This window comes from Rhinichthys klamathensis, unplaced genomic scaffold (assembly GCF_029890125.1).
Source record: "Rhinichthys klamathensis goyatoka isolate OS25496 unplaced genomic scaffold, OSU_Roscu_1.1 h1tg000035l_1, whole genome shotgun sequence".
NCBI classification, from domain to species: Eukaryota; Metazoa; Chordata; class Actinopteri; order Cypriniformes; family Leuciscidae; genus Rhinichthys; species Rhinichthys klamathensis.
Window position 1 is genome coordinate 3,519,592 of NW_026606583.1, and position 22,200 is coordinate 3,541,791.

At 36.9% G+C, this 22,200-nt stretch overlaps 1 protein-coding gene across 1 annotated transcript; it reads left to right on the forward strand.

Moving 5' to 3' along the window:
- The first annotated feature begins 65 nt into the window (after nucleotides 1-65).
- On the forward strand, nucleotides 66-21,871 carry ipmkb (inositol polyphosphate multikinase b). Its single transcript, XM_056245928.1, has 6 exons — nucleotides 66-607; nucleotides 2,341-2,426; nucleotides 5,592-5,688; nucleotides 5,777-5,949; nucleotides 16,482-16,563; nucleotides 20,995-21,871. Exons 1-6 carry the CDS (start codon nucleotides 451-453, stop codon nucleotides 21,525-21,527), a joined length of 1,128 nt encoding a protein of 375 aa, XP_056101903.1. The 5' UTR covers nucleotides 66-450; the 3' UTR covers nucleotides 21,528-21,871.
- The last annotated feature ends 329 nt before the right edge of the window (nucleotides 21,872-22,200 follow it).

Here is a 22,200-nt window from a genome sequence, read left to right on the forward strand (position 1 = left end):
AAAAGAGCTCGACGTATTCTTTGACGCTTCAGCTCTCCGTGCGTCATGACATCACCCCCAGCGAGTCTCTCGGGGACGCGCGTCAGCTTGTGCGGGGCGGAAACAAAACAGCGAAGCGTTCGCAGAACTGCGAGTTCCCGTGCGATATGACTAACTCCGCCGGAATATCGTGTCGATCTTTGTACTCTGCTCGTTCCGTATCTACCATCTCGTACCAATTACCGAGGGAGGAGTGTAAACATCTCTGAAGTCAGGAAGTGGGATGTGGCCCAGGTGAAAAGCTCGTTATATGGTTGCGAGCGTGGGCGCCGTGACTGATGGCACGCGATCGGTCACACACATCAGGATGACGCGTCGAGGGTAGTGCGATCAATATGTGATTTTGTGTGTAGACAGTTGTTTAGAGAAATAAAGAGCCATTGCAGTGAAGTCTTCGGTCTCAGCATCATAATGGACTCTTCTGTGACGCTGGGGAGGCTGGAGCTCGCGCGCCCGTTGATGACCCGCGGCTCGTGTTTACCGGAGGGCGCGCAGAGCGCTCACCTGAACGGGTGCGTGCCGCTCTCTCATCAGGTGGCCGGACACAAGTATGGCGTTGATAAAGTGGGTCAGTACACTTTTGATTGAATTCCTTTTGATTTGAGTCTTGATTCTGTTATTTGAAATTGAACTGGTATTGTGCACTGGAGACCAGAGCTAGTTATCAAAATTTTTTACTCCAGTCAATATTTCTCAGGGTCAGTTTCTGTACGTGCACATAGCTTAAAGTATTATTTGTGTATAAAGCTGTTGAACAAATATTACCTTTATTACCCAGGAAACAAGATACAGTTGACTTTTTGTGACAACATGCTGTCACACACTATGTGGGGTAAGTTGTCACAGGGGGAACAACTTGTCATTAAACAGCCTTTCGTATGCTTAGCAGAAAATAAATAAATAATTGAGACACAAAATCATAAATGAAAACTGTATATATGTAACATAAATAATGCAATGCTACATTATGGATTAAAAACTTAATGTGTCATTTAAAATATATCAACAAAAATAAAGAAATTCCCACATAAAACAATTATTTTTATGGATGGAACAAAAAGTAATTTCTCATATTATAAATTGAACTTGAACTGATTGAAATTGGGAAAGCAATTATTTAGACATTCCAAATGTTATATTTACTGACAATCATGTAGCCTATGTGACAACTAGCCCTGGTCTCCTATTAGTAATATTTTCAAATATGCTTTTCCTGATGCAACTAAAAGATTTAATTCAAAAGGCTTCGTTTGTATCTGTATAGTTCTGACTCAATAGGATTTGTCTCATGACACGCTAATATGTTGATGACATGCAAAAAACCTCTACATGATATGACCCATATAGTGTCATTTGTAGAACAGTTTGAAACAGAATTTGCTCTTCTTGTCCCTCGAATTTTGCCGATGCAGTGGAACACGGCAAAGATTTGACTTGCATTTGTGTCAACGATCTTTATTTATTTCTGCACCTCACAAAGCATGTCAAGCACTTCTTCTGGTCACAAATATTGCATTCATTTATGTTTTTTCTTTTTTAATCGGTGTGTGGACAGATATATATATATATTTTTTACTATATTTTTTATTTTACTGTATTATTTATTTGCTTCTGTCCTCATAAACATGAATTTTCCATAATACATTTATTTTTACAATTTTATTTATGAATGAGAATAATCATTCAAGATTATAAAATTGAAAAACGGAACATTTAAACCATCCAGATGCATCACAGTGGTGGGAATAAGGGGGAAATATGCTTAATTCTCATGAAAGTATTGTTACAATGCAAACAAAAAACTGTAATAGTCCTGAGAATTTTTATTTTATGCAAAATATAGGCTTAGTAATGTATTACTATCTTTAGGGTGAAACCAATAGCGTGTAAATGTACCGTAAGTCGCAAATTGCTTTGCATAAGAGACGTATAGTATTCATTTACATAAAGGCATTTCCCCCTGGTTGATCATGTTTAACGTCAATAATTAATTCTTGTCATTTTTGCTTTTGTTTACCATTGATGTGAATTGCTTTTAAAATAGCTATTTTTAAAGAGGGGGAGCCTGACCTAAATCCAGAGCTTCAACGTCTATGACTGTAATCTCTAAGCCCTCTCTAGTTCTCAGCAGCCTATAGGCCAGGCTGTGATGTCATTTACACACACTGCTGTCATTTCCCCATCATATGAGTCTCTCACTTAAGCAACTCTGCATGAACAAATGTGTTTTTCAAAAAAAATGTCAGTGATGCGTATTGGTATGATCATAACAGTAATGATTGAGTTGTTTTTCAATCACAGGTATCTTGCAACATCCTGACGGTACGGTCCTGAAACAGCTTCAGCCTCCTCCGAGAGGACCCAGAGAGATGCAGTTCTACAGCAATGTGAGTGTTACAGGAGTGTTCTGGGTTCAAGGGTTCACAAAAGAAGATTTTTTTGAAGAATAGGGGTAACCAAACAGGCCCAGGGCCCCATTGACTTCCATAGTATGGAAAACAATGCAATGGAAGTCAATGGAGCCTAACAATTGTTTTGTTACCGACATTCTTCAAAACTACATCTTTTGGGTTTTATCCCTTTAAGTAGAGGAAAATTCACCCACAGGAATTGCGTAGGCCCGTTCGGACTAGGACGGCGTGATTTGGGGAAAATGTCATATTGAGATTATTGAGGTCAATATTGCGATTGCGATATAATAACAAAATGGTTTCATGAGTCAACTTGCTTGGTTCTCAAGGAAAATGCACACACAGATTAGTGATAATGTTGAAATGTGTATTTCTCAACTCAAACTAGTTACAACAACTAAATACACAGTGTTTTCAAAGTAAAATCATATTTTTTTTTTTACAAAATTAGGCTAAATAATGACATCTTTGCATTACTGCAAACTTGTTATTGTCTCAATAGTATAAAATAAATAGAACAATAAATAGGAACATTTATATGCTCATTTAAAATATGATATTTTGAACATTCTGTCAAGCAGGGACATTTAAGAAGGATGTAACATGCTTCGTCTACTCTAAACTCAGTCTGTGGATCATTTTTGGTGTAAGTGTATTGTGATTGTCAAAACCTTTGGTAACTAAACCGAATTTTGTTAAGTTTAGTGACAACATGTTACAATGTTTACATGGTACAATGACTTGTTGGCTACTGTTTTTATCATTGCTTGACACAAATTTCACGATTTCAATTCAAATCTTGTGATTTGATTCCGATCTTGATTCAATATCGATTCATTTGGATAAATATTAGGGAGCCTAACAGTAGATGCATGCTCATTTTCCTAATGCTGTAAACATACAGAGAGCCCTGTCAGCTGGTATTATTATTTAAAGGAGTAGTTCACTTTTTAAAAAACTTTTGCTGATAATTTACTCACCCCCATGTCATCCAAGATGTCCATGTCTTTCTTTCTTCAGTCGAAAAGAAATTAATATTTTTGATGAAAACATTCCAGGATTTTTGCTCTAACTCTAAAGGCCTTGTACTTTAAGCAAGATCAAATAACAAACTTGTGTAGGGCTGGTTTGAAAACATTGATTTCTCGATTTTAATTCATTCTCACTTGATGAACCGATATTGATTCTTAAATCCCAAGAATCTATCTTTTAGTCTGTGGTTTTTAGTTATGTGAACACAACTTCCCTAGACATTATTTGTCCCATCCAATAAATCACAATAATCTTTGTAACTTTTGATATTAAACTCAGCTTTTAAATTCTGTCAATTTTATAACAAAATGATTCTGTCAGTTTTACAACGAATATGACAGCCACTGTTTAGATGTTTAAACAAAAGGAATTGGAGTAGAAACATGATTCTGTCATTAAAAAGGATATTCTAACATTGTTATTATAAAAAGTAAATATAGTAATGTAATGTACCAACTAGCGTCCGTCCATCTATGCGACACATATTTTACAATTACACACCCACCACAGGTGTAGAGTGCAAACTCAAAATACCTGTTACATACCTCCGTTTAAATAGATTGTTGTGTTTGGGTGGGTTTCAGGAATGTTTGGATAACTGTAAAAGAATTCACGTTCACGTTTGTTTGAAAATATTTAGCTTATAGATCTCAGTTTAAATGCTTCAGTTTGTTTTTATTATATTCTATTATACGCCTAATAAATAATTAATCTCAAAAGGGGAATTCATGAGCAATAAATAAACATTTAATTTTGATGGTTTAAATGCACATTATGGTTATCCCAAACCATCTTAGTGTAAATGCTTAATTTTTACATATTATATTATTATAAAGAATTAAACTGTTCCGTGTAAGATTTTTCTTTTAAATGATTTTTTAATAGAATTAAAAGACTGGTACAGTAAAAGGAGAACTCCGGTCAATTTTAACATTGAGCTAATTTTTTTGTACATTTGGAGTGCTGTCAGTACTGACAAAAACGACAAAAATCGGTGTTGCCTACACCGTGTTATCCTCTTTTTAAAATTCGCACCCTGTTGACTTCAATGGGGCAAGTTCTAAACCTGCTTTTAGCCTCTTAACAACCTTAATGTGTCATTACAAGTGCACAGCCATGTGAGTGGTGTTATTAAGAGTGACCACGGTCAATCTGACTGCAGTAGATGTGAAAGATATTAATAAAAATGATGTTAATTCAGGCAGCTCACATACCTGTATTTACTTCCTGTTTTCGTTCGAAGTCCACAGGAGTCGATTGTCGAGTTCACGCGCGCGATCATTAGTTAAATTAGTTACCAATGATCGCGCGCGCGAACTCGACAAGTTCTGTGGACTTCTGTGGACTTGGACTTAAAATTGACCGGAGTTCTCCTTTAACACAGCACTGTAAAATAATTTTCTCAGGTAACCTAACATTTGTTTAATTTAGTGACTTCTGAATTAACGGTTTGTTTTCAAAAATAGGATTTCAAATTCACATCAAGGGTCAAATATCAATAGCATAGCAATTTAAAGTTAAAAAACAAATTAATCTATGATATAACCACATTCCGTGTGTTTACGTCCGCTGTACAGATCTGGTATAAAGAATGTTTTTGCTCAGGTGGCCAAAATATCCGGCCAATAGATACAAGTTTTGCTCGGCAAGGAATTTTTTTTTTTTTTGAAGGAAACATTGGCACCTGGCATTAAGATCCATTTCGGTCATCTGGTCACAAGTGATCAAAACTAAACCAACTGTAAATGGGGTCCAAAATGTTTCATGATCTAATTGCTGAAATAGGGAGCATAGTCAAAAACACGTTATATCATTGTGTTTGTAGTGTAAACTCTAATGTGTCCTGGACAACAGGGAAGGGCCACCTACTCACCTGTCAATGAAACACTGCACTAAAATAAGGGATTTAAACTGTTTTTTTGCATTGCCGACCATGTGACTTTAAAAAAAAAAAGTAACCATCCAATCTGAACACGTGCACGCAGAAATGGTGTGACGATTTATTTGCTATTTCTTATGTTTATTGTTTTATCAAGGCACAGTTACAGGCATAGCAAGTGATGTATCCATTCCAATAATTTCACAGTGTGATCCTGTTTTTGACTCCAGGTGTATGCGGATGACCACTGCGACCCCTGTCTTGTAGACCTCCAAGCGCACCTTCCCAAGTACTATGGCACGTGGTCCTCTCCAGACTCTCCCGCAGGTAAGCCGACGGATGCATGGAGCGATGAGGAGATTGGTGGATATACAGCGTGAGTTTAGTAAGCATGTCTCCTCGCTCTGTTCCACAGACCGGTACCTCAAGCTGGACGATGTGACGCGCAGGTTTCAGAAGCCGTGCATCATGGACGTGAAGATCGGCCAGAGGAGCTATGATCCCTTCGCTTCACAGGAGAAACGGGAACAGCAGATCAGGAAATACCCGCTGATGGAGGACATCGGCTTCTTGGTTCTGGGGATGAGGGTATGTTTTCTTCTTTAAAATGTGGGTTTCATTGATTACCTTCTAATGGAAATATGTCTAATGAATTATTGAATTAATGTGCCCCTATTAAAGTTATTTTAAAGATTCCTACTTTTGTTTTTGAGGTCTCCTGAAATAGGTTTACATTAGGGGTTAAACGGACTGTAGTTGATTTGTGAATCACAGTTCGACATGCGTGTGATTCGCGGATTAATATCAAAGTTTCACCATCATAGAGTGAATGTTTATCATTTGAACATGTTTTGTCTTGCCAATTTACACATTCAAGCGATTTTAAAACGTTCGGGCGCAAAAAGAGAACTCAATTTGGTACTCGCACACCGTTTTCTGTGCGCACATACACACACAGAGGCGCGTTTCAGACAGAATTAGGACAGAATTCAGAATTTAATTCTTTTTTTAAATCATTTTCTAAAAAATACTTCGAAACGACGTCCTTTTGAAAGAAATCTTGCACACAGCTTTGCCTCTTCCTGAGAAATAAAACAAACACAAAAATAACATCAGTAACATATTTAAACATGAAATATAACAATATATCAACTGTTTTTTCAAAGAGGGTAGTGCATCTGAATATTATTTTAACATAAAATCTATGAATGATGACAAATAATTGTATTTCAGAAAGGGTAGTAGTGAATTCATATCATTTTATTATGAAATATACGAACGCAGGAAGCATTTTAAACTTTATTTTTAACTAATGATACTATTTATCATAACATGTAAGATGTATACAGTCACAGTGTAGGCCTAATTAGGAAATGTGTTTTTTACTATAATCTGTTATTAATTACCGTGGTTGGGAGTATGATTTACTTAATTGCACGAAAATGCACCTGTATTTATCTGCAAAAGGTTTCACATACACTAGATTACATCCTAGTGTTAATGTAAATCTAACGTTGGTCGTTTAATTTTTAAGTATACATGTGCATACACAACTTCTAACAACTGGCAAATGCACTGAAAGCGTCGTTGCCAGATTAAAGTTATAAATTAAAGTCCATTTTGTTGTCGCCGTGGGTCAAAATATCTGTCTCGGCAAGCATTCTCATAAACGCAGTCGGTTATGAACAGTTAGGTTATAAATCATATGAACTATCCCTTGTGAACTATGCCAGTTTAAAATGATTATTCCTGCATGCATGATTATTATCAATTAGTTGTTGCAGCCCTACTTGCATTCATACCTAGTCGTGCAGATATAAGGGGTTCTTTTTAGTGTGAGGATGTTGCAATGTCCAAATTAGGTTTATTTTTAATGTGTTTAAAGGAATATCTGCCGTCACATTCGTGTCATGGAACTTGTGAATTGCGTGGGGGCGTGTTTGTGTAATATCAAGCAGAACTTGGGGTTGAGGTGTCAGAACCAGTCAGAACAGCTTTGCAAGTTGCGGACAGACTGTCACAGACTCGCCTAACAAGTTTAAAGGTGGTTGTTCCACTCTCTACCAGCTCTTTTGTATCATCGGTACTTCCTGTATAAAACCCAAACACTGCTGTCCTCATAGAGGTAGCCCTTGTCTTTTCACATGAGGATAACACAATAGTTTACTTATTTGATCATTAATTAATTTATTAATACACATTTATTTCATTATGTACTTTGTTTGATTATTGTGGGAAATGGGAATTCTATAATTCTTTGAGCAAAGTTGGAATTGGTGATTAAAAATGTCACGTTGCTTAGATGTACAGTACCGGTCAAAAGAAACATTATTATTTTAATGTTTTTGAAAGAAGTCTCTTATGCTCATCAAGCCTGCAATTTTTTTTGGGGAAAAATACAGAAAAAACAGTTTTTTATTTTAATATACTTTAAAATGTAATTGAAAACAGTTGTGTATTTTATATAAAAAAAAAATCCCAGAATTCTTTGATGAATAGAAAGTTCAAAAGAACAGCATTTATTTAAAATCTAATCTAATCATGTGACACTGAAGACTGGAGTAATGATGCTGAAAATTCAGCTTTGATCACAGGAATAAATTACACTTTACTATATATTTACATAGAAAACAGCTGTTTTAAATTGTAATAATATTTAACAATATGACTGTTTTTGTTTGTATTTTTAAGCAAATAAATGCAGCCTTGGTGAGCAGAAGAGACTTCTTTTTTTAAAAACATTAAAAACCTTACTGATCTAAAACTTTTGACCGGTAGTGTACATGTGTATATATATGTGTATATATATATATATACATACACATATGTATATCATTCATTCCTGAATGTGGCTTTGCTGTTCCAGAGGTGCTGCCATTTCAGCTGATGATGAGCTTCGGTATGGCCAGTGTTTAGAGGTTTTAATTAATGGTCCGCAGCTTTAGAGGGAGCAGAAGGGAATGAAAGCTCAGTGGTAAAGCCACAGCGCTGCGTGAACTGGAGTCACATGTTTACTGAGCTCTGGACACAGCAGGCAATATTAACAGTGTCATCAACACTGCTGGAGTGAAGTGTTCGGATAGCTTGGAAGGGACATTTGGTCTGTATAATCATGGAAAATGAGTATGCAAAGACACAAAATTGGACCTAGCATTTACTGCAATAGTGGTTGAAGCAATCATAAAACCTCTGTAAACTGATGAACTTTGATCACTTTAACTACTGAAGATATGCATAATGTTGTGTAAACTGTAATAAGGGACTCCACACTCCTAGTCAAAATTATTAGCATTATTAATTAGCAAATTGAAGAAACATCTGAGATCAGATCAGTTATAGTATGGGTGCTGTTACTTGCATTTTGACTTGATGCACATTATTGCTATATTTTTATGTAATATATTAAGTGTATTATATCCAGATATATACTTCTAACTGGATATATATATTATATCCAGTTAGAAGGCTTTTCAATCTACAAATCGCCAACATTTACAATAGATAATTGTTTTTAATGACCCTACAAGTTCGATTAAACCGTCAAAATATGAGGAAAATATGGTATATTTGTTAATGCTTTAAATGTGAGGGAAGAACAAAACACTAAACGTGATTAACGTATTTATCTGGCAAAATTATTTGGCAAAAAAAGGCGAACTACACTTAATATTTTACTAGGCTCACATGAAAAAGCATACATTGACTACTACAATATAATCCGTTATTAATATTTCGTTGGCTCTCTTGTTTTTCCTTGTTCATAATTTCTTTGTATGACAGCATGGGCCAAAATGATCTCTATACATCATTGCTTTATCAGAAATAAAACAATTGACTCCAAGCATAACTACGCAATATGCTTACAAATCTTTTAATACATTTGTTATCATATTTTAATAAATGGTGAAGATGTCAATTTTTCCTAGGCCGTGCATCACTTTACATATATAACTACGGCAACTACTGTAGTTATATATATATATATATATATATATTAGGGCTGTCAGTTAAACGCGTTATTAACAGCGTTAACGCAAAGTCATTTTAACGTCGTCAATTTTTTTATGGCGAGATTAACGCTCTTTTTGGCCTAGCAAACTTTGTCGTTTTTTTCACATGCTTTTGCAACAGGACGCGGCATGCGCGGAAGGACGTTTTGTTGCTTTGTCGACCAAAGCGTAAGCGGATCTAGCTAGACCGGAAACCAAACAACAGGCACGCCACACACACTTGTTTGGGCTTGCAAACCGGCCAAATAGTTGGTTAACGTTAAGTTTTGAGTGGATGACGAGCGCGAGATGCCGAAATGGATGCCAATAAGATTCTGAATGGAAAGTTTACTTTTAAAAAGTTGCCAAATGGTTCCATTGACGAGACCAAAGTGATCTGTGTGTTTTGTCGTTGTGAACTGAGCTATCATCATCGCAGCACGTCCAGTCTTAAATACCACTTGATGATGGCCAAGCACACACACACACAGCTGATGCGAATTCTCCGCCCCCTCGTCAATATCAGGACCTCGTCAGTATTTCTTTCACCCTTTTATTGATGGACAGTGTTACATTGTGTGAGAGATTATTTGCTCCAAGTTAGAATGTTAGTGTGAAACTGAACACAGTATATGCCAATGCTGTTTTCAATAAAAAACATTTGCACAAAGCAAGCCGATCCACTTTTCCATGTTGATAAAAGCATTAAAATGAGAAAAAAAATAATGGGACAAAAAGAAATCAAGAGACATTTAGAATAGATAAAAAGGTGCGATTAATCGCGAGTTAACTATGACATTAATGCGATTAATCGCGATTAAATATTTTAATCGTTTGACAGCACTAATATATACACACACACACACACACACAATGATAGTGATGAGCCATGCATGGTTTTGCTTGTGGTTATCATGATCTACAAATGTATGATACCATGGAAGAACAATGGTGACTTTTAATGAGCAAATACAAAGAAGGCCTGTTGAACATGTCATTTGTCAGCTCTTTTATCATGAGCATTTAGAGCCATGCACATTAGCTTGTATCTATCAGGACTGTTTGGCATCCATGTTCTGTAGGGGCGTAACGGTTCAAATTATTCACTGTTCGGATTTTATCACAGTTTCAGTACGGTCCGGTATGTGCTATGGTTAAGAAAAAAAAGGACTACTGTCAAATATAAAAAAAGAAACCAAGAACAAATAATCAAACTACAATAAATGCATTAGAGCAAAGATAAAATAAAAATAAACATTGCTTTTCAGGTTATTTAGGCATCTAAAAGTAGTTTTCATTTAATGAAGATTGATTAAGGAATCAAATGTAAAATAACACTGTACAAATTAAATAAAGATTAATCATTAAGCTATGATCAGTCTTTTGTTGTTTGATTAGCATTATAAACTGTTGGAAACTGAGAAGCGAAGACCAGGAGACTATGTTGTGTTTTCAGCAGGATTCTTTATTGAGAACACAAGCTGTTGGTTGGTGTAGTCATCAAGTCTAACTGAGGCAGTGTACATTGTAGTTTATACAAATTTTAAGAGGCAGTGCTTAGAAATGGCGACAACCTCTGGCTGACGACCTTAAACAAAGTATCCAGGTATAGGAACCCACCCTAGACTCTAGAGTGTCACCAGTCCTAATCCAATCAGCATAACTATTCAGAGAACGGGACAGGGGCTCCATGAACCATTAAAGACAAAAAGTGAGATTCTCAGTAATCTGACTCATTTGACTTGCAATAAAGAGAACAGAAACTGGCAGAAAACTGGAAAGTTTGCTTAACAGAATAAGTAATCTGATATCATTATCATAACTTTAAATGCTAAATACAATGTAAATGCTCTGTGTGGATCAGAACCAGCTGTATTGCGTCCTGTTCGTAAAGCTTGTTTTAAGTTTGTTTACTCGCATGTTTTCTTGGCAGCACATGTATGTGAATAAATCTAGGAAAAAAGATAGACAATTACAGAGCTATCTGCAATTTCTCGAAACTTGGTTGACAGATGATGACTGATCTTCCTGTTTATTTTGTCATATTGTGTAGAATGACCACAGTGAATGGACTAATGGGGTGAAAATGAGGGGAACCATTCTAGGGGCCAAAAGGGCCCATGACAACTACAAAAAGAAGTAAACCCCAATCCCTGTTCTTTGTACAAGTAGTTTTAATATATCCATCTGTGGTCTCCATCTTCTTAAAAAAATAAAATAATTATCCTCTGCGACAAGTTCTAAATCTAAACGGAGGAGAGGAATTCATGCAGTGGGTGAGTCATATTGTCAGGAAAGAAATGAAAATCTGTTTACCATAAAAGAGAAGAATGGCCTTCAGCAGTTTAGAAGGAGAATTTATGACCAAACCATTTTCCAAAGAAAGTGAGTGTATTAACAAGACATTAACCATAACAGAGAGAGAGAATGGTTGGGTTTACCACACTGTTTATATATATATGTATATACGTATATGTATAAATAATTGTGTATATATTATTTAACAGAATCCAAATTTCAAGAACTACAATGAACGACTCGTTTGGACTACATCACACATTTTTTTTCTTATGAAGTCATAATGTTCCTCATTTAAAAATCCCCGCCCCCCGTGGAATACGCAAAAAAGTTGATGAGACCTGGTTAAGCGGATCTAGAGAAGATGAAGTGTGTTGTCGCACAATCGTTAACATTGTCAGGGTCTGAATCGTGTTTGAAATTGACGCCATCATTAATATTTACATCCGAGTAGAGCTCATGGTTATGAAGGGGCGCTACATTTCCTGAACACGCGCTAAGCGCTGCCAATCACAACACACTGGGCCAGTAACCAATCACAGAACATTTTATATTTCAGAAGGAGGGGCTTCATCGAAAACGTTGCATTCAACCAGACTGGGGAGAGAGGAGCTGTAATGTAAAATTTTTGAAAAATAATGTGTGTTTTTTCACAATCAAGCGTGAAAACATATTCTAGTATGAAATATTCTATATATATTCTCTCTCTATATATATAAAAATAGAGTAATAACTAATATTGTGAAATATTACAAATACCGGTTTTGTTTAAAAAAAAAGTTATTTATTCTTGTGATGCACAGCTGAGTTTTTTCAGCATCATTACTCCAGTCTTCAGTGTCTCATGATCCTTCAGAAATCATTTTAATTGTGTGTGTGTGTGTGTGTGTGTGTGTGTGTGTGTGTGTGTGTGTGTGTGTGTGTGTGTGTGTGTGTGTGTGTGAGAGAGAGCGAGAGAGAGAGGATATGTTTGGTTATCTGTGCCATCAGACAGGATGAGCTTATCACACTGGCCTCTCCCAGCATCCTCAGGGTCTTTCGCTCCTTTCTTGAGAAACATGGGTGGAGACCTCTAAACTCTTTATCATCAGCTCATGATGGATGAGGTTTACTCAACAGCCCTTTACTTATGCAGAGCCATGTCCTTTTTTATTTCTTTAGAGAAAATGTAAGTCAGAGAACAGACTTAATATCCACTGCCTTTCTTGATTTATACGTGGCTTTAAACGTGGAATGTAAAACTTTCCTGATTGTATTACATGCGAAAGCTAGGTTAGTGTTAGTGCATTAACCCTAAATAAATAGTCATGTGTCTTTACAATGTCTGTAGTATACAATAAATCCATTATTTATTAGTATAATAAAGTAGATTTTATTTTTTTTTCATGGCAGGGAGCATGACTTATGTCAAAGCAAATGTATCCAGATCTAAGTAACCATATCATGTATGTTGGTCATTTGCCATTGCATAAAACTGTGCAGTTCTTTAAGGTTACACGTGAAATATTAAAACATTAGCTGTCGGGTTAAGTGTGTCAATTAGTAGAGATTTGTATTAGTATACGCTTTGTATATATATATGAATATTTTTACATTGGCCTGGGGGTCAAATGTCTGAAGAATCTGACGGAGCGTTGGCCATAAGAAACTCACCTTTTAAAGAAAATGCTCACATTTTTTCCCACAAAGCCATCCATTAAAAAAGCTGCATCAGCTTCACATATGGAGAAACCGAGGGAGCAAAATGCCAGAATGTTTCCGAAACTAATCAGCCAATCAATGTCAGCAACTCGATGCATTTAGGCATGTAAACATGGTCAAGGTGATCAGCTGAACTTCAAACTGAGCATTACAATGGAGTAGAAAGGTGATTTAAGTGCCTTTGAATGTGGCATGATTGTTTTGTGCTGGACGGTCTGAGTATTTTAGAAACTGCTGATCTACTGGGATTTCCACACACAACCTAGGGTTTACAGAAAATGGTCAGAAAAAGAGAAAATATCCAGTTAGCGGCAGTTCTGTGGGCAAAAAAAAAGCCTTGCTGATGCCAGAGGAGATTGGCCAGACTGGTTCGAGCTGATAGAAAGACAACAGTAACTCAAATAACCACTTGTTAACCAAGGTCTGCAGAAGAGCATCTCTGAACGCACAACACATCGAACCTTGAAGCAGATGAACTCCCACTCCTGTCAGCTACGAACAGGAAACTGAGGCTACAATTCACACAGGCTCACCAAAATTGGACAATTAAAGATTGGAAAAACTTGCCTGGTCTGATGAGTCTCAATTTCTGCTGTAACATTCAGATAGGTAGGGTCAGAATTTTGCATAAACAACATAAATACATGGATCCATCCTGCCTTGTATCAGCGGTTCAGGCTGCTGGTGGTGGTGTAATATGGTGTGTGAGATTTTCTTGGCACACTTTGGGCCCCTTAGTACCAATTGAGCATAATTTAAATGCTACAGCCTACCTGAGTATTGTTGCTGACCATGTCCATCCCTTTATGTCTACAGTGTACCATCTTCTGATGGCTACTTCTAGCAGGATAATGGAGACTGTCCTCACTGCAGCCTGTAGCGCGATGACGTACTTAATCAAATACGTAGTTGATGTTCGATGCGCATGCGTGGAATTGGATGTTTTTAACACGCATGTTTAAAAAAAAAAAAATGTTTTAATCTTGTATTTATGCCGAGTTAAAGATAGAATAAATAGATACAAATGGTTGTTTCATTAGAGAAATTATTATGGGATTTTTAAATCAGTAGCTAGCATATTTAAACTTTATTTAAGCAACAAGGGCGTAGTGTTTTGAATAGACATATAACCTAGGCCTATATATTATTATTATTATTATTTGTTTAATTTGGTCCTTTATGAATACGAATAGACTGAAAATATCTATAACTATATTGTCTTTCTTTTTTTCCCACTCATAGTCTGTCTTTATATTTATTTATATATAATATATATATATATATATATATTATGTGTGTGTGTGTGTATATATATATATATATATATATATTAGTCTTCTGTGTTATTTGTTTCATATTTCCGTAAAAGTGGCATTCCATTCAGTGGCATTTGTTCGTAAAATATATAATTTTTCTCTCTTACTTGGTGTGCTATAGCCTACATGACAGGTTATAAGAGTTGTACGAAAATGTGTAGACATATTTTTTTATACCGTAAGAGATTTAATAAATAAAGATGACAAGAATAAAAAGAAGTAAAACAATCCTGTGTCTGGTATCCGATAAATAATGGGTTTTGACTGTAAAAACATCCCAATGTCCAACGAATTCACAAACTGTTGTCAGGTATGCTAGGCTAATATTAATATGCAAACAATTCTATTTTTCATGCAAATACAATCCCTAGAGATAGATCAACGTTCTAATGATTAAATACATTTAACATTTATTTGACTTGATGGGGCGTTATTAGTGACGTGAACTCGTCTTTTCTTTCATTTTAATGTCATTTTTATTGTTTAAAATGTTTATTTTAGCTATATTAGAATGATATAAAAATCTATATACACAAAATGGAATGGCATTATGTCTATGGGAAATTAAATGACGGATAAAAACACAAAAAAAAGAGAAGATTTACACTCAACTAAATCCATCAGTGATGGATATTCTAATAACTATAGTGCCACTTTTGCATATCTATGTTACAGTGCTTTGTGTAAACTTCTAATAATGGATTGCAATAATACTATAATGGATGATAATAGCACTAATGTGAGCAGTGTCATTGGAGATAAAATACAAAATGCATTTTTCAAAATTGCATACATCTTTGAAGCTATCAGTAGGGAGTAAGTAGAACATGTGATGGGCCATAATGTAAAAGCTTTAATGTTTAAATTCATTCTCTATAGCCATTATGGCATATGTCATACAGATTTGATAAAATAATGTAATTTGTGGATAATGTAATAGGTAATTGCGCCCATGCGTGTTAAAACTTTCATGACGTAATCGAAACCTAGTACAGCGCACTTGTGTTAAAACGTCAACTACGTATTTGATATCAATTACGTCATTGCGTTACAGGCTGCAGCTAGGACTTCTGGGATAACTCATCATCTCACACTGGTTTCTTGAACATGACAATGAGTTTATTGCATTTGTTCTTATTTATTTGAAATGTGAATTGATTAAATTTGACACAACATTAAATTACTTTAAATTTCTGCATCCTGATATACAATTTGTCTTGTTTGTTTTACCCATTTCATTTCTCCTGGCTTAAAGGGCACCTTTTAAAAAAAGTAGCGGAGTCCAATAGTTTAAGGGAAATTATTGGTTGACCTTTACTATATTTAAAAAATATATATATATATTTTGCAGTCTTCAGGATAGAAGTTGTCTAAAATGCATAAAAAGGGCAGTGAGGTCCAGTTTCTTGGTGAAATATTGATGGGGATGCAGGCGGTATGTAAATTCTCATTCTCAATCCGTCCCAGGGGTTCAGCTCTCTGCCAGCTCGTACAGAAAAACAGATGGATGAAAAGAGCCGATCTACATAACCACCAAGCAAACAGAACCATTACTCATAATTGCTCTGTTGATTTGGATGATATAGAAAGCAACTTAATGCCCTTCTCAAAATAACCCAAATTACACAGTACAATATTACATTGGCTCCCTCTTCACCCTTCCAGAAGTTCAACTTGAGTTTCATTTCCTCTCTGGATCTTATTCAATCAGTGGAGTTACTGTAATGAACACACATGTCCTCTAGAGGGAGAGCAAGACCTATGAAGAGACGATTCATATTTACCTCCAGTTAAAATGCTTCTCACTGTCTTTTAGGTGTATAAAGTTGGCTCGGACAGCTTTGACACCTATGACCAGCATTATGGGAGAGGTCTCTTGAAGGACACGATCCAAGAAGGTAAGATCAACCTCAGAGTCAAAGCATCATACTGTTTATGCCATTGCACTATCACCTCAAACTATGCGTGTTTCTGTTGTGTTTAAGATGCATGAGGAAAACAAGTTTAATTTACTCTTAAAGGGATAGTTCACTTTGAAATTAATTTTTGGTATGTTTTAGCTTACCTCAAGGGCATCCAAGATGTAGGTGTCTTTGTTTCCAATTTTGATATTTTTAGGTCAAACCGTTCTTGTCTGTCAGTCATATAATGCAGGTCTATGGTCACTTCCTCAAAGAGTATGCACAGAGAACTCCAAATTAAACATGATTTAATGACTCGTAAATGTAAGGACACATTGATGGCCTAAGACACGAAACGAGCGGTTTGTGTGAGAAAACGAACAGTATTTATATAGTTTTTACCTCTTGTAAACACAGCCACGTCCAAGTGATCTGAGGGCGCGGGCGCCTCGGTCTGCGCAAGCGCCGGAAAGCGCCGGAAGTGATCTCTCTCGCGTGTACGTCACTCATTGTTTACACAGAGATTTCAGAAGTGTTACATTTCACTGTGAAGATCTAAACATATTTAGATATACAAAATCGCAATGGAAGACGATTTCGATATATCAACAGACAACGTTGAATTTTTTCAGAGAGATCACTTCCGCCGCTTTCCGGCGCTTGCGCAGACCGAAGCGCCCGCGCCCTCAGATCACTTGGACGTAGCTGTGGTTACAAGAGGTAAAAATGATATAAATACTGTTCGTTTTCTCACACAAACCGCTCGTTTCGTGTCTTAGGCCATCAATGTGTACTTACATTTACGAGTCATTAAATCATGTTTAATTTGGACTTCTCTGTGCATGCTCTTTGAGGTGGTGACCATAGACCTGCATTATATGACTGACAGACAAGAACGGTTTGACCTAAAAATATCAAAATTGCAACTATTCAATTCAATTCAAATTTATTTGTATAGCGCTTTTCACAATACATATTGTTTCAAAGCAGCTTTACAGACAGTGCATTTCAGAAATGTACATAGAAGAATATAGTTAGTTAATCATCATGTATTAATTTAGGGCATAACATATCGCCGGCGTTATGCGGTACGTAATACGTAATTTCGCCGGCTTGATCGCCGGCGTTATACGTAAACTACTGCGGAAACAAAGACACCTACATCTTGGATGCCCTTGAGGTAAGCTAAAACATACCAAAAGTTAATTTCAAAGTGAACTATCCCTTTAAAGGCCGTTTGAAATGCTTTGATGAGCGGCGTGCTATTTTTTTTATTTAAATGGCACATAACCAGGCATGGCACATTACTTTGTGAACCATAATTTGCTGCTTTTTGTTTTTGTTTGAAGGTATTATTAGCAATTGTTGCCAGATAGATAAATGTCTAATGCCAGAAGTAAAATGGAAGTATTCCTGTGGCTCAAACAGTTGAGGATAATTCCCAGGGAATGCTTGAACATAATAAAAGTGTGTACCTTGAATGCAATGCAAGTCGCTTTGGATAAAAGTATAAATGTATAATGTAAGATACAGTAAGAAATCTAGTTAAAAATAATCAAGGCATGCTTTCACGAGCACAAATAAAAAGCCTGCATGTGAACAAAATATTTTTCTATGCACCAGTTGAACTAATGAACAGTAGTAGTGATGCACCAAACACTGAAACTAAACTGAAAATAAAATGTATTCAATAATAAATCAAATTGATTTAATAATCAACACTCAAACTGAGTTGTGTGTGTATATATATATAAAAAAGGCTCCTACGGCTGTTTTTATATCAACTTTTTAATTGTTTTTATTCAATTTTTAAAATATTTTATTATTATATTAAGTGTCTATTTACTCATTTTCAATTCATCTCTTGATACAATGCAGTTATTGTGTACATAATTGTTTTTTTACACTGTACTTGTTTAGAAAAAAATCATGTAATTACAGCGGCAGTTAATTTTAATAATTACACTGTTGACCTTTCCTTTACTCCTCAACCCACCATTAAACCTAGGGTTAGTCAAGCCGCTTGTGACAGAACACATATGGGTTGAATGACACTTTCATTTAAGCAGAATCTTTCAAATACAGATAATAGATAATAAATATATTCACACATCAACCTGATCACGTTGTTTAGCATTCATGTAAACGCTGTTCAGATTAATCTTTAAAAAGTGTCCATGTAAACGTAGTGTTTGTGCGTCTTCCGCAATTTGAAACACTGATTGAGCTATATGATACATTGTAAGTATAGTTGATTTTCATTCTTACGTCAACTGAGCTATTAACCCCCAGGTTGCCGATCCAAGTTCAGCTTTGTCTTGAATTGCCTTGTTACGATCTTTAAAAGGCCTAGGGAATTTCGTACCATTAACATCTTAATATGCTGCTAGATGTGAAGTAGACTGGAAGAACATGTCAGACAAACTTTGAAAGAGAGAAATTACTGGATTTTATTCACATAAAAGCCGAAGCCACTAGTTCCAGTAACATTACAATGGATGCGCTATGTACAATGCAATGAAAAAAAAGATTGGGAAGACAAACAAAAAGTGGCGCCAAAGGAAAGAACATAATATAACAAAAACAATCCTTAAAGGGATACTCCACCAGTTTTTCTTATTAAACTATGTTATTCCCTTAACTAAGACGAGTTGATACATACCTCTCTCGTCTCAGTGCGTGCACTATATCGCTCTGTATTGCCGCAAAACTATGTTAGCACTTAGCTTAGCCCATGCATTAAATATGGGCCAAGCAGAGAAGCGACCAAACACTTCCACGTTTTCCCTATGTAAACACAGTTACTCGAGTAGTGTAACTTGACCTGGGCTGGTGACACAAAATAAACCGTTGCGCTTTTCTAAGCGTTTAAAATTGATGACTATATTGTATGGCGGAATACCATAACAAGTGCTTTTGAGCACTTCGATTTGGCGCAATAATATCTTCACTCGTGAAAAGTCCTCTTACCGGCTCCCGCTTCCTCTCCCCCTCCCTCTGACATTTCCGTCAATACAACCAACGTGACATGCGCCGGTAGTAGTAGTTCGAGCGGAGTTGACGAAGTAACAGGTTGTTGGAAGCTAGTTTGTGTACAATAATGGTTAAAGCGTGCATCGTAAAGGGTTGTGAAAATAAGGAGAATGTACATAGTGCTGTCATTTTTCACCGAATTCCAACACACCACATACAGCGGAGAGCTTGGTTAGCTGCTTTGAACAAGAATCCCAAAACACCATTGATGACTCTGAAGAAGTGGCGTGTTTGCTCCGAACATTTCACAAAGAAGGACTATACCTGCACAGGAACACGCCTAAAGGATGAGGCTACACCAACAATATTCAGATCACTTACAGAAAGCCCGTGGTCTTTCGCCAGCTCCGGTCTGTTCTGGATCATATCTTTCTTGCCTCTCACGGTCCATAAGAGCTAATTCCTCCTCCGTGTACTCGGGTTCAAACAGATATGGCTCTGGGTCTTCTACAAAGAAGTCATAATCATCTACAAAGTCCGCCATTGCAAATGATCTGCGGTTTGCTAATGGCACAGGTAGTAAAAGTCACGTTGGTAGTATTGACGGAAATGTCAGCAGCTGGATGCTATTGGAGGGAGGGGGAGAGGAAGCGGGAGCCGGTAATCTTTTCACGAGTGAAGATATTATTGCGCCAAGTCGAAGTGCTCAAAAGCACTTGTTATGGTATTCCGCCATACAATATAGTCATCAATTTTAAACGCTTAGAAAAGCGCAACGGTTTATTTTGTGTCACCAGCCCAGGTCAAGTTACACTACTCGAGTAACTGTGTTTACATAGGGAAAACGTGGAAGTGTTTGGTCGCTTCTCTGCTTGGCCCATATTTAATGCATGGGCTAAGCTAAGTGCTAACATAGTTTTGCGGCAATACAGAGCGATATAGTGCACGCACTGAGACGAGAGAGGTATGTATCAACTCGTCTTAGTTAAGGGAATAACATAGTTTAATAAGAAAAACTGGTGGAGTATCCCTTTAAGCTAACCCTAACCCTACTCAAAACAAAATGTGAAAAAGAAACCCCAATCTTCACGCCACAGGAGAGAGAGAGAGAGAGTGAATGAACGCGCCACTCTCTTAAAACCAGCTGAACGGCCTTTGATTGGTTCTGGAACGTCGCCTCAATGATGACTAACGTCCGGCTCAGCCAATCACAGCAATCCTGCGAGCAGAGATAGTGAACTAGGGACGAAAGAGAAACAAAATGAACATAATGGCCAACACGTGCAAATTACACCACATATACAGCAAATTACCCCACGTATACAGATCAGTGAAAACAAAACGCACGTGGAACGTAACATGCCTGCAGATACGATTGAAAAGGTTTCAGCAATTGACATCTGTGGTTCTGATTTGAGTAATTCAGTTTCAAACAAGATCTTCTCCGTTCTCCAGGTTTATCCAAGTTCTTCTACAACGGCGATATTCTCCGCAAAGACGCCATCACTGCCAGCATCATCAAAGTCCAGAAGATCCTTCAGTGGTTTGAGGGCCAGAGTCGGTTTCACTTTTATGCAAGCTCTCTGCTCTTTGTGTACGAGGGCGTCTGCGCGCCCAGCCCCGCTTCTCAGACCCTACGAGAGAGCCAGATCGCACCCGAGGCCTGTGAGCAGAACAACAACATCGATCAGAGCCTGTCCACCATGTACTCCCTGCACAAGAAAGGCTGCGTCCGGAGCCACTACCAAGCCAAACAGGACAACGGCGTGTGGAGCTCCTCACAGCAGCCCAACGGCAACCGCAGCCTGCCAAGACTGGAAGAGGACCGGGAGGAGGAGAAGAGCCAAGCGGGACAGGAACCGCTCAGTGACGTGGAGGTAAAGATGATCGACTTTGCACATGTCTTCCCTAGTGACGTTCCCGACCAGGGTTACATCTACGGTCTGAAGAATCTACTGAAGGTCCTACATCAGATTCTGGAGGAGTGATGAAGTGGTTTGTTGTTGCTGGAGGAGGTATGAGTTTTGTAGCCACTTTCATGTCCGTCTACTCGCCTCTTACTAATCTGCACTACCTACGCCATCAGTGGAGTAACATGTTTGTAATCCTTCGTCTAATGTATGTGCTTTAGTCTTTTAAAAGCTTTGTGCAGTTTGTACAAACTTATCTTACTCTTACTCAGGTAAATGAATCTATAACGCTTGTATATTTATCCCGACAAAAGAAATTCAAACTGTTGAAACTCTCATCATATTATGTCTCAGATATTACATTAGTTCCTTTTTCCAGAGCCATTTCAGGATTTTTTTCTTTCTTTTTATTCCTTTCTTTTGTAATTGAAAATAGAAATATGGTGAGTGAGGATGTAGGGAAATATTTGACGTTTCTTTCGCATATGCTGCCAATATGTCCCTGCCTGTTTCAGACCTGTTGAATTGTGAATTTTATCTCTTTTGTTTTTTAACGTGATTTGAAAAGAATTCAATCTTTAAGTGTATGCATGTTCTGTGATTACTGATGCAATATGACTGAAACAACAATGACAGTAATGAAGATCGTTTATTTTTTCATTGTATGTCTACAACGAATGCCAAAGTTTCCATCAATGAAGTGAACCTGAATTGTGAATTCTCTGATTACTAACCGAATTACTTGAGGAGT